The sequence below is a fragment of the Stegastes partitus genome, unplaced genomic scaffold (genome assembly GCF_000690725.1).
Source record: "Stegastes partitus isolate 25-593 unplaced genomic scaffold, Stegastes_partitus-1.0.2 Scaffold1404, whole genome shotgun sequence".
NCBI classification, from domain to species: Eukaryota; Metazoa; Chordata; class Actinopteri; family Pomacentridae; genus Stegastes; species Stegastes partitus.
Window position 1 is genome coordinate 105,117 of NW_007579135.1, and position 16,211 is coordinate 121,327.

General features: G+C 41.4%; 1 protein-coding gene across 2 annotated transcripts; it reads right to left on the bottom strand.

The window, feature by feature from the left end:
• Nucleotides 1–229: 229 nt before the first annotated feature.
• On the bottom strand, nucleotides 230–14,885 carry LOC103370322 (voltage-dependent calcium channel gamma-4 subunit-like). Of its 2 annotated transcripts, none has more exons than XM_008299343.1 (5): nucleotides 14,855–14,885; nucleotides 10,173–10,400; nucleotides 5,421–5,504; nucleotides 3,043–3,183; nucleotides 230–1,105 (listed from the first exon to the last, which is right to left on the bottom strand). In XM_008299343.1, exons 1-5 carry the CDS (start codon nucleotides 14,883–14,885, stop codon nucleotides 240–242), a joined length of 1,350 nt encoding a protein of 449 aa, XP_008297565.1. In that variant the 3' UTR covers nucleotides 230–239. The 2 variants fall into 2 exon arrangements, with proteins under 2 accessions (XP_008297565.1, XP_008297564.1); XM_008299342.1 differs by having other exon boundaries at nucleotides 10,173–10,424.
• Nucleotides 14,886–16,211: the final 1,326 nt, after the last annotated feature.

Sequence of the window (16,211 nt, forward strand, 5' to 3'; positions counted from 1 at the left end):
AGGGTTCAACGTTTTTAAGGCAGTTGTCATGAACTTGCACTTGGTATTAGGTGTTTTATGACTGTTTATGATACTGGTTGTAGTTATGGCAGCTAGATACCCCAGGCTCAAGGATAGAAATCTTCTTGTTGAAATGTCACCCACACATTTCAGCCCTACTCTTCCTCTCTAAAATTCTAAATTCTCTTTGTTTTTTTGCTTTCTCTTTGCCCTCTCTCCCTCCTCTCTGAGGTTTACTTTTAAACTGGTGTAGTTTTCCTGTTTAGTGTATCTGAGTTGCTATCCCTGTCCCTTTTGGCTGTCAGTCGGTCCAGGGTTCCCACGTTGCCCCTGTCCCTCTCCATGGTGGCTGTGGATATCGGGGCTGGTTGGGCCGGCGCAGCGGCCGATGTGGTGGTGTTCAGCGGTGCTGCATTCTGGGCTACAGCTGCCGCCGCCGCCGCCAAGTTGGATTTAGAGTGAGATGGGAGTGTACCGCTGCTTATCACTGCTCCTCCGCCTCCGCCTCCTCCTCCGCTGCCGCCGCCGCCGCTGCCGCTGGAATCTTTAGGAAAGTAGTTGTGGAGCTGGTAGAGCGTGGCGCGGTCCACCGTGCCATAGAGAGGTGGGGCGCCTCCTCCAAGGCTGCCTAGCTTGGAGTCCCTCGACAGGGTGTACATGGAGATGTCGCCGCCTCCTCCGCTTCCACCGCTGCTGGTGTGGTGGGGGTTGGGCAGAGTGGCCACGGAGAATGGCGGGGCAGACGGCGGCAGGCTGAAGGTCTTGGAAGCTCCGATGGGCGAGGTCTCCTGTGAACGTGGTGGATCGGTGGAGCGCGAGCTGGAGCGAGAGCGCCGTCTGAAGCGGTAGCTGGGGAGGCGCAGCATGGCGTGCGTGGTGCTTTTGAAGAGGTCGGTGCGAGAGCGACACCGCAGCTCCTTGTTTTTCTCGATGTAGATGTTGACAGCGAGGACGCCGACCATCTCGGCCAAGATGAAGGACAGACCGCCGAAGTAGAACGACCAGCCGTACGAGTAGTGCCACTTCTTGTCCTCGTCCTTCTTGGGAGAGATGTCGCTCAGTGCTGCTGAGATGTACACGATCACTCCGATGATGTTGCTGAGGCCTAAGGAAATATACGAGACTTCTAAGTGCTCCTCTGAGACAAATTAACCTGCAGCTTCATTAAACTGTTTTGCAGGCGGGGATACTAGAAGTGCTCCCTTTCAATTATACAGAGTAGAGGCAGGCAGAATATAAAAACTATCGGCATATCATACATAAGAACTTCTTATTATGACTGCATTTGACTGATAGGTGGGAAACATGTCAGCTTTAAAAAGCAACAGTTCATTTAAGTAGTATAATAATGGTAATAATAATAAGACAGACTGAAGAAATGTGTTAGAGGTGAAAATGTTGGCCAAAGAAAAAAACATTAAAGCAAAACGCAGATTGAGGTTTTGTTTAAATTAAAATGACACAAAGTATTTGATTCTAGAAGTCTTGAATTTTATAATTCCTTATTATTAGGATGCCCCACTAACTCTCTGAAAAACCTTCAATCAGAGTTCTGACAGGAATCAGCAAAGGAGATTTCTTACATATTAGCTTTGCTTCATAAAGCATAAAATCCAGGATAGAATTTAAAATCCTTCTTCTCACATAGCAAACTGTTGATGAACAAGCTCCACTGTATTTTAAAAGATATTATTGAACCATATTGTCCCAACAAAGTGCTTTGCTCTCAGAGTCCTTCTAGTTTAGGTCGAGGAGGCGGGAAACCTCTACTTCTAAGATTGAAACTTTCTTTGTTAATAAAGCTTATAGTTGGGGCCTTTTAGTAAATCCTGGACCATTCCTTAATTATGATGCTATTGGTCCAAGCTGCTGGAGGACTTGATGCACTGAACACTTCTCTCCTCTACTGTTTTTCTCACTCTATGCATTCATATACCACCATTGCATGTCACTAATGTCTTCTATCTGCTGTAGTTTGTGTTTTGTCCTCTCTGCAGGTATCTCTGGCTGTGAAACTACACGTTTCTGATCAGCGTTATGCATTGTGAGTTGATTCCTATATACTATCTTGTTCTCGCTCCCATTTAACCTCACCCCAACCAGTTGAGGCAGATGGCTGCCTCCCTGAGTCTGGTTCTGTCGTAGATTTCTTCCTGTTAAGGAAAGTATCTGAACCTAACTCAAGCAACATGGCACCATCTGACTAAAATCCACTTGTGTGGTAGCCATTTTCAGAGTGATGATAACATCATGCATGCTGTTAAGGAGTATCTAGAGTCTCAAGATGTGACCTTCTCCTGCAAAGGAGTAGCGAATCTTAAACGTCGTTGTACAAGCGCATTGACGTTAAAGGAGATCATGTTAAAAAATAATGCGAGATAAATCTTTCTCCGGTGGCGTTTTTGGGTAAGGCGGAGAACTTTTGGAACTACAAGGTGTGTCAGAAAAGTTCTAGGACTGGTGTCACAAAAGATATATTTCAAATCCAAACTACAAACTCCAAGTTTCCCCTTCGAAGTAAACCCCCTGGAATCTAACGCACTTTCCCAGCCTTCTCTGCCACACCACCATGGACTACTGGAAGGATTCTTCCGGGATCCTCTGCAGCTCTGTCGTCACAGCCATCTTGATGTCATCCACGTCTACAAAACAGGTCCCCTTGATGACCCCTTTGAGCTTGGGGAAGAGGAAAAAAATCACACACATCCAGGTGGGGTGAGTAGGGAGGTTGCTCCAGCACGGTGATGTTCTTCTCATCCAGGAACTGTTGGATGCTCAGGGCGTTGTGAGCAGGTGCGTTGTCATGGTGAAGCAGCCACGAATTGTCCTGGCACTACTCTTGCCTCTTCTAGCGCACTGAACGAGGCATACGCCACTGGATCACTTTGTAGACGTGCTGGTTGATGGTCTGAAGGGAAAAACTGGTGGTTTGTAGTTTTGGTTTGAAGTATATATTTTTTGACACCAGTCCTGGAACCTTTCTGACACACCTTGTACTCTCAGTGGAAACACAGAAGTCTCACGGTAAAGCGGCGGTCTCACCTGCAGCCACGAACAGAATCCCTCCACCAAGTATTATGTTCCTTTTGCTCTTGTAGAAGCTGCTGGAGGCAACACACACTCCACCCAGCAGAAGCAATATGGCACTGAGGATGGGGAAGATGCTGGATGCTCTCACTACACCTGCAGATGACAGGAGATACATCCCCTTTATGGCTGTGGAAACACTGTATTCCAACCTTATTTTTCAACTTTATCTGACATACAACTTAATCCTGTACTTTTGCAATCACAGTACAATTAATACTTCTGAGGTTCAGAACCATTTGAAGGTGCAAAGTTAACAGCCTCATGACTCTCCTGGAAGGAAAACGTGTTACTGAGACTTGCTATAGCTGACACTACAACTTGGCCGTGAAACAGCAACCATCTATTTATACATTTCTTACATAATCTTTAGTACATAATGTCTTTTTAGGCTCTGGAGAAGCTTTGTCAAAACGGAGGAAATTACTTAATCACTTAAGTGACATCAGCCAAATGCATCACCACTTATGATCAGGAAAAGACAGCGTGTTTACAAGCTGAGTTTTAAAGAAGTTAGTGTTTATCAGGCCACACAAAAATGTGCTAGTGACTTGCATTAATGGGTCTATTAACAATTGGAAAATCAAAACCGAATTCTTCATTCTTCGTAAAACAACAAAAAAACAAACAAGCAAAAAAACATGTCGGTAAGCAGCTGCTCAAGATCTGCAATCGGGATGCAAAAGGTTGCATTATGTATAAATCCACTACAGCGCATCCCTCTGCAGACACCTCAAGCCTTTAAGCACCAGAGATAACAGAGAGACATTATAGAAGATTAAAATGCTGAAAAGCTCCATCTCAGGCAGGAACATGTGGAAATAGCAGCGCCTTCATATTCTCAAGGTGACTTTTCAAGCCGCGTTAGCTTTTGTTTGCCTCCGACGGGAAAAGATGATGCTGTGATAAACATATATTCACAGAGGCTCCTGTCAGATATGTTGTTGCAGATGAGTCTCTGACAAGAAAAAAAAAAAAAAAAAAGGGCAAGTGGGTGGTGTTTGCCTCTTCAGGATAATTTATGGATTATTTGATAGTTAGCTTTTGTTTGCCTCCGACGGGAAAAGATGATGCTGTGATAAACATATATTCACAGAGGCTCCTGTCAGATATGTTGTTGCAGATGAGTCTCTGACAAAAAAAAAAAAAAAAAAAAGGCGTATGTGGGTGGTGTTTGCCTCTTCAGGATAATTTATGGATTATTTGATAAGTAGCTGATAGGAAAGAATGCTGCGCTGAGTTTAAAATAGTGGCTCTGTAGTGATTTTCTGACCTTTTGGGTGTTTAGGTGAAAAACTCTCAAGAGCATAATGAGTCATGTAATAAGTGCCTCTTTCATTGAGGCTGAATTTTTAGTGTGTTGGAAGAAGAGTAAAATAATTAGGCAATAAACTGATTGACAGAAAAATTGTGATTTCTAAAGGAAAAATGCCACAAACACTTAATTTGCTTGTTTTCTGTGTCATTTTTTAACTGCAAACTGAAATGTCTTTGATTTTAAGCGATTTTCTTTTTCATTGACTCGAGAACAAAAATTAGGAGATGTAAAATATAAACATAGTCACATCTCAGAAACTTGTTGCTGTTGCTGATCTACCAAATAAAATCCTCAATGGTGCAAGATGCGGCTCTTTTAGGCATTTCCAGTCTTGTCTCATTAGCCACAGGAGTCACTGGAATTAAAAAATCTGTACGTCTCCCAGGATTTCTAAACATTTTCTGCTATTAAAACAAATCAGAAAGACTACGCAGCCTTCAGGGAGTGAAAAGCTTTCTTCAGTCGGTGCTGCACAGCAAAGCAGACGCGAGAATTAAGGATAGCATCGCAGCCTCCTTTATAGAAATAGTCTGTCTTTATATAATGTATAGAAGGAACATATATTTTGCAAAGCAGAAGGGCTCAGGGCTGCATGAAGAGAATCTGCCATCACAATGAAGGCAGGATGTGAAACCTGAATCCTGGGCTGAAAATAATCCATTAGCGAAGGCTGATCTTTCAATCCATCTGTGGAAAAAAAAAACAGCTTTTCTGTACACCCCCAGACTCCCAACCCCATGCACCTGGGCATTTATACACACATGCACACACTGGAGCAACACACACCTTCAGGAACACTTTGCTCGAATCTGACATCCGTGCATTGATGTCCGCCCACCATCCCCTTCTGTCCTCTCTGTATCCGTGTGCGATGGAGACTGTAGCGTGTATATGTGTGTTGTTTTGCGTTCTGTTGTGTACGTACTCCAGTGTGCAGTTATCTAATGTCTCTACACACATGTTTGCGTGCGTTTTGTTGTGCGTTTGTAAGAGCGAGTGTGTGTGCGTCACTCACGCAGCAGATACTCTGCGGCATCTTGGTCGTAGTCTGCATCGTCAGGGAAATGATTGATCTGGGAACACACACCTCTCTTCAGGCCTGAACAACAACAACACAAAAAAAAAAAAACAGAGGAAGAGGAGGAGAGGTTGAGGAAGAGGAAGGTCATAGAGAAAAGCAGAAAACGCAAGGAAAAGAGAAAGATGGGTAAAAGACGGAATGGTACAAATGGTACAGAAAGAGGGAGAGAGAAAGTGGAGACAGGTGGGAAAAGACAACTATTCTAGAAAGCAAATTTAAAAATGATGAGGAGGGGAAAACACAGTGATAAGGGATGGAAAATCATATGGAGCAGGACGGAAAAGAGGCAAGATGGAAAAATGAAGGAGGTGAAGCGAGACAATTAACACTCTAAACCCCCAAAGCCTGCCTGCAGGTTTGAAAGGTATGTTCTTTTAGAAAATGTGGCCAAAATGACCCCGTCTATCAGACCTTTAAACCATAAAAACTGCAACGGTCCCTGAACTATTCATCTGTGACGTTCCGTTTAATGTGTAAAATGATCCCAATCTAAGCTTAACATTGTGGTATTTTATCAAAATCACTTTATTCTGTTTCCTTTTTTAAAAATAAAAATCACAAAAATTTACCATTTGTTCAAACTACATTCAGCAAAAAACAAAAAAATTGGCATAAGCATAAAGCTATTAGCGACTCAGCTGTGACTAACAGTCATGTGACAAAAAAAAAAATAGATCAAATTTTGGTTGCACTGGCATGAACTGCAGGCTGTGTTTACAAGACAAGAAACAAGTATCAAGACAAATTTAAAAGGAAAGCAGTAAAATTATTGTAGTCTGTAGGTTCACTTTCCCCCCTGATCTGAAGACATGTGAAAAAAAAGGTAATAGCTGTTGATGCAATTCTTTTCAACTTTTGTAAAAAAAAAATCACTGAAATGCCGTTATTTGATTTTTTATCCATGCGTCATGCACCACAGAGGAATTTCAAGTTCTCTCTACTTCCAGTCATGGTTGAGTTGTTTCCACAGAGGTGCAGGACTTTATATTGCAGCTGCAAAGACAAGTGATGCACACAAATGCCCAAGAAGAAAAGAGCAACAAATGGTTGTAAAAAAGAATGATAGCAGATTTCATTATCATTCATCAGCACAGTTACTATGAGTCAATCAGAGGACGAGGTGATGAGTAGTTGTTGACTGTCTACAGTCATGCTCTGTGAGACTGTACTTAGGCCCAGTTGTGCTTTGAGCTAAAGGCTACCAACGACACGCCAACACGCTCACAATGACAACGCTAACAGCTATGTGATCACCATCATAATCTGACACTCTGCTTAAAATGCAGTTTGTTATCAAAGCATGCATTGGTGTATCCTCTTGGTGTCAAGATATCAGAAGAAAGGTCACCAGAGGGATGTCCAATATTTATGTTAATGTGCAAAAAGTCCAGTCTGGACCGAAGCTGTGGGCCGACTGTGCCAATCTCATGGCAACAAAACCAGTATAGATAAGAATGATGGTAGCTGACAGGGGAAAATATTTGAATATACATAATTTATTTTCCACATCCAACCACATCTACCAGGATATCAATCATAAGCATCAAAAGCTATACGTCTTCCTCCGCTTCCCTGTATGGCACATTGTTCTGGGGCCCCTGTGTCGAACTAAAGAGGCTAAAAATATTCTTCTGTGCCTTTTTCTAAACGCAGCACAACAGCAGCCTGCCGTGTTTCATGCTGTAAATCGCAGCACAAACCGTTTTTTTGTATACTTGTATCGCTTATTGGCACGTAGTCGTTTACCTTGACAGCTATTTGTGCATCCAATGGACGAAATTAACATCAAGAGGAAAACAGAAGATACCCGTCTTTCTTGAAAAAACAAAACATAACAACAACAACAACAACAAAAAAAAGACGTGAAAGGCACACTTCAGAAACAAACAAAGATATCAGCCAAGAAAAAAAAAACTGAAGCACAATGAGATGTTTTCAGGACAGACATGTCTTGGACATAATTATTCATCTGAGAGGATCAGAAAATGGATTAAACAGAGATGAGAAATTCCTCAAATGTCTCCAGCTGTCAACAAATGTCATTGTTTGGCCACATCTGGCAGGACAGAAAACAGCCACAACAACTAGTAAACTCGATGAAACCACTGTGGAAGAATATTTTTACAGCCAGAAAACCAAGAAATGTTCTTCCATGTCACAGCTCAGTGCAAGAAATTAAATATGCAGTGAGAAGGCTGGCGTTGTTGATGGTGCTCTTTTATTCATAATCATTGTACTGGTGCCTCAAAAGTAATGTAATAATTTATTGACTTGGCGTCATGATGAACTTGATATTGACGCTATGGTATGTGCATATATACTCAGCTGCTTCTGTGTCTGTGCATGACAGCAGAAGAATAAAGGCAGCAGGAAAAAAATGAGGCAAAGCTGAACAATGCAAAAATGCACCAAAGGAATAAACACCAGGAGTTAAATTAGCTTTTTTTTTTTTTTTTTTATAAGATCTCAGTATCACGTTTAAAGCAGAAAGCAGTGATTATATCACAGTGAATTATGGGTGCAACTGCATATCACCAGATTTGCTTGTAGCTAAAGATTTGAAGGTGCTGTAGCTGCATCAGCTGCTCAGCAATCATGGTGTTCTGCATTTTGAATAGGCGACAACAGGATGTAGCGCGCCATCAGGTTACATTAGGTCTTATCACCGACCTGCACCATATGCCACAGGCTGCTGTTATTCACCGCCTCTATTCTCATCATGTAGCCGAACTAAGTGGGAAAGTAGAGGGGGAGTTCAGTCATGCTGATACTGAGTATCTTTGGAGGAAAAAGTTGACACTGAAAATTTCTAAATTTCTAGCCATGCAACAGAATATATGTCCAGGTGATTGTAGCATTGTGTTGCAACAAGTGTTGCCCAGTGGCTTGACACACAATAAACTTGTTACCTAAACCTAGCCTCTGATTAAGCTCAGTCCACCTTAACCCCCCCCCATGTGAGACATTTGTGTAGAACCTTAATGTATTGCCTTATTCACCCAAACAACTGTTATTTCTAAACACAATCTGTGCAGCTATTGCCTTCAGACAACGTAACTGGGGAAAATGTATGTATTGTCAAGGAGACAAGGTTGACATGCATTGTCTTGGTCACAAGGCATTATAACTGCAGTGTCGAGGTCGACTGGTTGGTCTGGTTGGTGATTATGCAGACAATCGCTGTTACAAGCAATACAGGATTAATCTATTATTTTTGGTGGCAGGAGAAACAGATAACTTTCCCTTTGTAACTCTCTGAACTCCAAAAACTGTTGGCAGGTTTGAAAGGCATATTTTCTTTGACAAAAATCGCTGAAATTAAACCATTTACCAGGCAGAAAGTGTAAAAACAGAAGAATCATCATTTTAAAAAAAAAAAAAAAACCTTTTTGATGGCACTACTCATCTGCAATGTGTCGTTTCGTCAGCAACTAAAAACTAATTTCAATATCTTTATATTTTATCTCTTCATCACTCATCATTTCATACTCATTTGTAACCAACAGTCACATGACAAATATTCTGTGGCTTTTTGGCTGAACTCCAGGCTCAGACAAAACAGAGCAGAGACAAGAAAAAAAAGAAAAAAAAAAAAGAAGGGCAGAAAAGAAAATACAGAGTCAAGCCAGTTATTTAATTTAATTTAATTTTATGAATCATTCAATGCATTAAGGTAATCCTCTCCCAGTCATGGTTGTGCTGCTTTCATAGAGGTGCAGGCTTTTACATTGCAAGTGTGACAGCAAAAAAACAGCAAAAAAAACGCCCAGATATTCCTTAGAGTTCAAAAGGTTACTGTTTGAATTTCCTCTGAATCTGATCCAAACAAACTGACACTGTGTCAAAGAAGACGTCGGTGTGGTTGCGTTTTGTTAGCCGGCTGAAAAAGTCAAGTGTAAACTCTGTAAAAACAGCAGTTTGCATATCACAGCTCAAAAACCAACATGACAGATCATCTAAAAGCTGTTGGCTAACTTGCTGGATCATCAGTCGATGAATATGAGGAAAAAGGTCTGATCCGAGTCTGTTTTTGTCATTTTAGTGAAAAATGATCCAATATGCTACAAATACTGGCTTTTTAACTGAGAATTAATTTAGGCTGACAGGGCCAGCAGGTTGTACTCAGTCATATGTGGTAGAGATTAAATGCGGACTTTTTCTTTCCCTGCCACCAGCTAAATTGAACTGAATTGAATTAAACTGAAATGAAATGAACTGAACTGAATTAAATTAAAATGAATCAAACCTAACTGAATTGAATTAAACTGAATTTAATTAACCCGAACTGAGCTTGAGCTTGAAGTGAACTGTGTTGATTTAAATTGAATTGAACTAAGCTGAACCGAATTGAACTGAATTGAATTGAAATGTAAAGTTTAACCAATAACAATGGGACCTCAAGTCGTTGCTGCAGCATGATATTCTCATAAAGATCGTAAAAATTTAAAAAGCAGATCAACATAATGGACAAAAAAGAAGTAGAGCAAGCTATTACACTGGCAGTGTTACAACACGTGACCATGTTTGTGAGTAAGAGAACACCTATTTATGTATGCTCTAGTTACACTGATGGGCACGCTGACCCCACCGAGACCCTCCAGCGACCAACACCCGAGAAAACACGCACATTCAACCCCCGACGTATCGAAAAAAGGTTTCCTTCAATACAGTCACAACCAGCCGTACCTTCGAGGCAGCAGATCCTCCAGAGGCCGGAGTGGGTGAGAGCCCCAGGGTCCTTCTTGTCCTTATTGTTGGACTCGTCCTGGGATGAGTTGGCCGTGCTGTTGCAGATGAAGGCCCGGGCGTACAGCCAGTAGTCCGTCCCGATGGCCACCGTCATCAGGGCGAACGCTGCAAACGCTCCCATGGTGGTCAGCAGCACCTGGATGCCTCGCTCCCACCACACCATCGCTGGGCGGGGAAGGAAACTAACATCTGGCAAGAGCACAGACAACAGAATCACTGGTCTGCAACAGAGAGGTCCAACCACTGCTCTGTTTTAATAGGTGACTACAGGAAGGACAACACTTCAGTGAATCAAAGCTGGTTCTGCTTTTTTTTTTTTAAACTTTATGTTCTGTAGGTTTGATGTACACATTAGAAGTCCATCACAAATCCAAAATGTTAGCTGCGTTTCTATTAGCAGCTTAGTTTTCTGCTTAATCCCTCACTTCTTGGGAAATATCCGTCACTCAAGACTAAAACACTCAACGCTAATTGGTCACACTCCTGCTGTGGCCCAGAAATGTAGTACAACCTCTGAAGAAGTCGTCTTAAAGATGATGTAGTTTACAGGTGACCAGTAGGATTTCTGTGACTATTACGAGAACCTTCAGCAATTTTGTTTTGGTCACTTCTTCCACCCATCTTTAGTGGATAGAAACAAGGTGAAATGTTGTTATGAGGTGGCATCAAATTATCATTTACACATTTTCACGACATGTGAACAGTCGAAAAACGTCACATGTAAACTGATTTTATCACAAGCGAAATGCTTTTTCACAATGTTTTAATGTGAAATACTTGAAAGTTGTATGCCTATTTTATTTTTTTTTACATTTGAATTTACTTTTAAAATGGCGGAAAATACTCATAAAAATGCTCTATAATACGATCCTCTAAGTTAGTTACCTGAGGGATACTCTGAGCCGCTTTTCGGCTATTATAGCACATTTTGGCAAAGCTGCAAAACAAAAGGTTCCTGTTAATTTGCAGCTCGTAATTCTTGTTTCCACTGGATGTACAGAAAACCCACAAACTCTTGAAATTTACAGTAACACCATATCACAAAACGAACAAATTCGATGATGCAAGTGTTTAAGTTGTTGTCATTTCTAGTCTAATATTTATTTGGATAAAGAGTTTTCCTTTAGTTCTGCTTGACAGAGAAATCAGTGGCTGGCATGTTGACATCTCTTCTCTGGTTTGATCAGTGTACAGATGTTTCATCAGGGGTTTGTAAGAGACTACAGGTGAGAAGTTCGACCCAAATTCAACAGCATAATCTAGGGGAAGCCCTACTTTTACAAATTACTGCGAAAATACGCACACTCTTCCTTAATCCATTGACTTCCATCATAATTTATTGGTTTAAATTTGCCCGAAAAGACTAAACGCCTGCTAAATTGAAAATGAGTAATTAAAAAATACATGTAGCCATTTCTGCATTCTGCCCCGTTCACAATTTATTCATTGAACTGTCAAATATTTATGCATTAATAGAACTACTGTCCCTCATGGGCCCCTGTAGGTGAGTGGTGGGAAGCTGCTCATGGGGTTGTATTCTGTGTGAGCACATTGGATTTTTTTATTACTTTTTTTTTTTTTTTTTCAATCAAAAAAAGAAACCAGCACACACAGCCTGAAGCGGTAAAGAAATGTTGGCGGCACGCAGCCAGCTAAGAACAAAATGCCGACCCCGCTGCATCAACAAAAAATATAAAACTCCAAATATTGTTCCGAAGCTGATGACAAGTGGATAGAAATGGAAATATACGGGGAAGGCAAAATGCATAATTTTCGACTTCAGCGGCTTTTCTCAGCAGATTTAAATTCTGACCTTCCTCTAAAAACCTGGACGTCCAAAGAGACTCATGATAAAAGGCTTTAAAAACAGCAAAATGTGGAGGTATGGAAAAGGTTTGCTGATCAGTGAAGGGGCGACTGAAGAAAGAGTTTTTGTACATATTAATAAAAACAAGAGGACATAAGAGATAAGAGGAGAGATGAGTGGAGAGGAGAGAGAAATCGGAGCTGAGAGGTGAACAGTGAGAGGGGAAAATTGAGATACAACACATCTGTTGTGCTTCAGGAAACATAAATGAAAATGGAAGAGGAGGGGCTGCTTCTGCATCTCCATTTAGCTCCACTGTAAGATTTCCAATCATTTCAATAGCAAACGCGGGCGCGAACGCTCGCTGAGAGCTGTGGAAAAACCCTAAGCTTCAGTTTCTATTCATGCAGCCGCAAACGGGAGGTTAATGTAAACAATCGATTGCACAGAGAATATGAATCCCAGTGTGGGCTTTTAAACTATTTGGCTAATTCAGCTGTCCTGCCGAGTGTTTCCATGGCAACGCAAATCCCAGAATAACAGAGACCACTGGTACTTTGACCCTGAAAGTGACCCGCCTGCTGGAATATGCATAAGGTGAGTCCTGGAAAGACGTCAGCGATAAAGCACCCGGGTTTCACGCCAGATTTTTATTCATTTATTTATTTTTTTCTAAATCAAAAACTGTGTTCTCATTCTGATGCACTTAAGGAAATACTTCAAATGTAGTGACTCATTTGTAATTCAAGTTGTCATTTTCTTGTCTTAATGCCTGTTTCTATCAACATTCACCTCCGTTTTTTTTCCTAAAAAGAGACTAAAAGCTCGGAGGCATTTTGTTTGTTGGACTCTCACAGTGAAACCTTTTGTGCAGCACACAATGATTCAACAAGTACACGTCCCTGCTGAGGAGAGAAAAGATAAGAAGCTACCATTTTGCTGTATGACAAAGTAAGGTACTGCTGCTATTGTAGCTGTGGTGTTGCTACCTGAAAAGCACTTACACTGTTTGCATCATCACATTTTGTACTTTCTAACAATATAGAATTGGCGTCATTAAATTACAGCGTGTTAAGGGTTTAAACGTTTTTTGTAAGTTACTTGGGCATGAGCTGTATTTCTGTGCATTTTTCAGTGTTTTTAAGCAACACTCGAAAAAAATACCTTCATACTAAACCTTGACTGATGCCAATCTTCAGCATTGCAGCGCTGCTTGATTCAATTAGCTTTAAGGAAACCACTGAACAGAATGAAACTATTCACTGCCCATGTGGGAAAACTAAGCAGAAAAAACTAGATTAAGAAGGATTAAATGTACAGAGCGGGGGAAACCCAGTGTCTGTACTCTACAGGGGTCACTGAGCCTTGAACCTGGAGCTGAGTGGGGGTCTGACAACACAAAAAACTTACACCAAACTTTAATTCTACACAACATGTGTGTCCTACAATTGGGTAAATTGTCCATCCTGCCACATCCTCACATGTGAAAGGTGAACATAGTCTTGATTTTCATCCTTATTGTACTTTTGTACACCTTATTTCTTAATATGCTTTACTTGTTTCTAGTTGTACAGAATTTCCCCACTGAGGGATTAATAAAGTTTATCTTAACTTATCCTATGTTATGTTGTCATATCTTATCTTCATGTATATTTAGAATTCAGACAACAGTGTTGAATTTGCCCAAGCAATTAGTCAAGTCATTTTAGATACAATATAACAAACGTCCATTCGTTTTCTCAAGGTGCTTCACAAAAATGTAAAAAATATTTAAATAAATAGAATAATATATATTCTTTTAATATACGTTTAAGTGAAGTCCAATAAATAATTCTTGTCCATCTACCAAACCATTAGAATATATATATTGTAATTTCATTTTCAAAAGGTTAAATTTCATCTATTTTATATTCATTAGATGTAAAGTGAAATCTTTCAAGCCATTTTGGGTTTTAACTTAGATGATTATTGCACATTGCTCAAGAAAATCTGAACTCCAGTATCTTAAATTATTAGAATATTTCCTAAGATTAATAATAATAATTAAAAAAGAAAAAAAAAAGGATATACACAATAGAAAAGTTCAACTTCTGAAAAGTCTGTACTCGGTTAGGGCTCCTTTACCACAAATTATTGCATCAATATATATATAAATAAACACAATACGTGTGTAAATAAATGTCAGTTTGCAGTGATAAAGCCAGTTCGGGCAGCAGCATAAATTTACACAAAATATTTCCTCTTTTTACATGAAAAAAGTAAATTGTGTTGCATCCAGTCTAGACAACAAGAGGTGACACAGTCCTATGTATCTCACCGTACTTGCTCCTGATTGGCCGTTCGCCTCAAAGAATTTATGGGACCTGACCAACCAAGGCTGGTCCATACAATTGAAAATCTGTTGCTCAGAGTCACAGCGCAGCCACAGACAACTAAATTAGAATTTAACGACTGAAGATTCAGTATTGAACTACTTGTTTCATTGCATTCTTTAAAAAAAAAAAAAATTATTATTATTATTTTTTTACAGCTTTTTCGTTCCCTGAACTCCTCACACATCCCTTCAGTCATATAAATATGGGCAAACATTTAGGTTGGTTACACAAATAGCAGCGCAGATTAATCGAAGCCACTCGCATTCTGAATCCAGACATCTGTGCACATCTGCACTGTGTGAGGGTGGTTTCCTGCACGGCTGTGTGGATGCATAACGTGTCATGCATGCGAATACAAGACTCCACATGTGTATCTGGTTGTTTGTCGAGGTAAGAATGCATCTGTTTGCGTGAGTGTGTGCGTGCATGTATGTTACCTGGGGGCATGTTTCGCCCTTTTGCCTCCATCTCCTCTCCCCCCTGCTGCCGCTGCCGCTGCTGCTGTTCTTCTTCTTCCTCGTCAGTGAAGAGCGCTCCGTAGCCCCGGTCCGAGCCGCCTCCATCCACCGTTTATCCTCTCGCTTTCTCACCCCTTCCCCTTTCTCCCTCGCCGCTCTGCCACTTCCTCGCTTTCTTAACCCTTCTTCCTGCTCCTCCTGTTCTCTCCACCAACTCTTCTCTTCTTTTTTTTTTCTCTTTACCTTGAGCACTCCTCCTTTGCTTCTTTCCAGCAAGTGTGTGGTGGTGGTGGTGGTGGGGGGAGGGGGGGGGGGGGGATACTTCACTTGGCGTCCTCTTCTCTCATTGAATTGTCATGGCAGTCATCTTAGCTACTGAGAAAGGCAAGAAAGAAGAGGTGAGGGGAAGGGGAAGGTGGAGAGGAGATGAGAGGGGGAGTGAGAGGAAAGAAAGAAGGAAAGAAAGAAAGGGACAGAAGGAAAAGGACCGGGAGAAGAAGATGAGGGAAGCAGGATGAGAAGATGAGATGAGGCGGGAGGGATTCGATTAACGAACGTGACATGAGTCTTGAAACCAGGGGATGCTCCTGTACGGAAACATCTCGTGTGCAAACATGTTTTCTACATGCTAATGTGTCATTGGAGAAACAAACAAACAAACAAACATGCAGACATCCAAAAACCTGATGCCGAAGGCAAAAACCCCCCCCCAAAAAACCCCCAAGCCCCCTCCCTGTCAAACACGAGAAGCTGGTTTGCCTCCGCGGAGAGAGAGAGATATAAAGCAATAGAAAAGAACAGGCGATGCGAGAGAGCGTGGTCTATTCCATCGCCATGGCAACAGTGAATTCCAAAGTCTATGGTGAAGCTGGCGAGTGTGTGTGTGTGTGTGTGCAGGCGATGCGAGAGAGCGTGGTCTATTCCATCGCCATGGCAACAGTGAATTCCAAAGTCTATGGTGAAGCTGGCGAGTGTGTGTGTGTGTGTGTGTGTGTGTGTGTGTGTTTGTGTTGGGGGAGTAGAGGGATGGATGTAACAGCTGAGAGGATTTTGCTGAGATTTAAAAAAAAAAAAAAAAAGTGTGTGAATTCCGTCAGTGTGCTGAAGGATATTAAACACGACGGACGTCAAAACACACATGTTTGTGTAGCCGGTGTACGTGACCGCTCATAGTACATGAGGAATGAACATTCGCAGGAGAGATGACAGACTCGTGAGTCATTAGTGCTGTGGTCACAGTGTCTCGGCATGTTTCATCCATCCAACTTTCTTCCCGTTGGTGCGATCGTTAATCACAAGCATTTAACAGCGTTTCATGCTTTGAAATGCACAATGC

Bases quoted from the DNA above. Each gene is read 5' to 3' on its own strand.
- LOC103370322 (XM_008299342.1), bottom strand. From the start codon at position 14,885: ATGGAGGCAAAAGGGCGAAACATGCCCCCAG. The intron at 5,505-10,172 runs GTACGGCTGGTT...GTTGTTGTTCAG, and splicing joins GAGGATCTGCTGCCTCGAAG to GCCTGAAGAGAGGTGTGTGT. The intron at 1,106-3,042 runs GTGAGACCGCCG...ATATTTCCTTAG, and splicing joins GATTCTGTTCGTGGCTGCAG to GCCTCAGCAACATCATCGGA.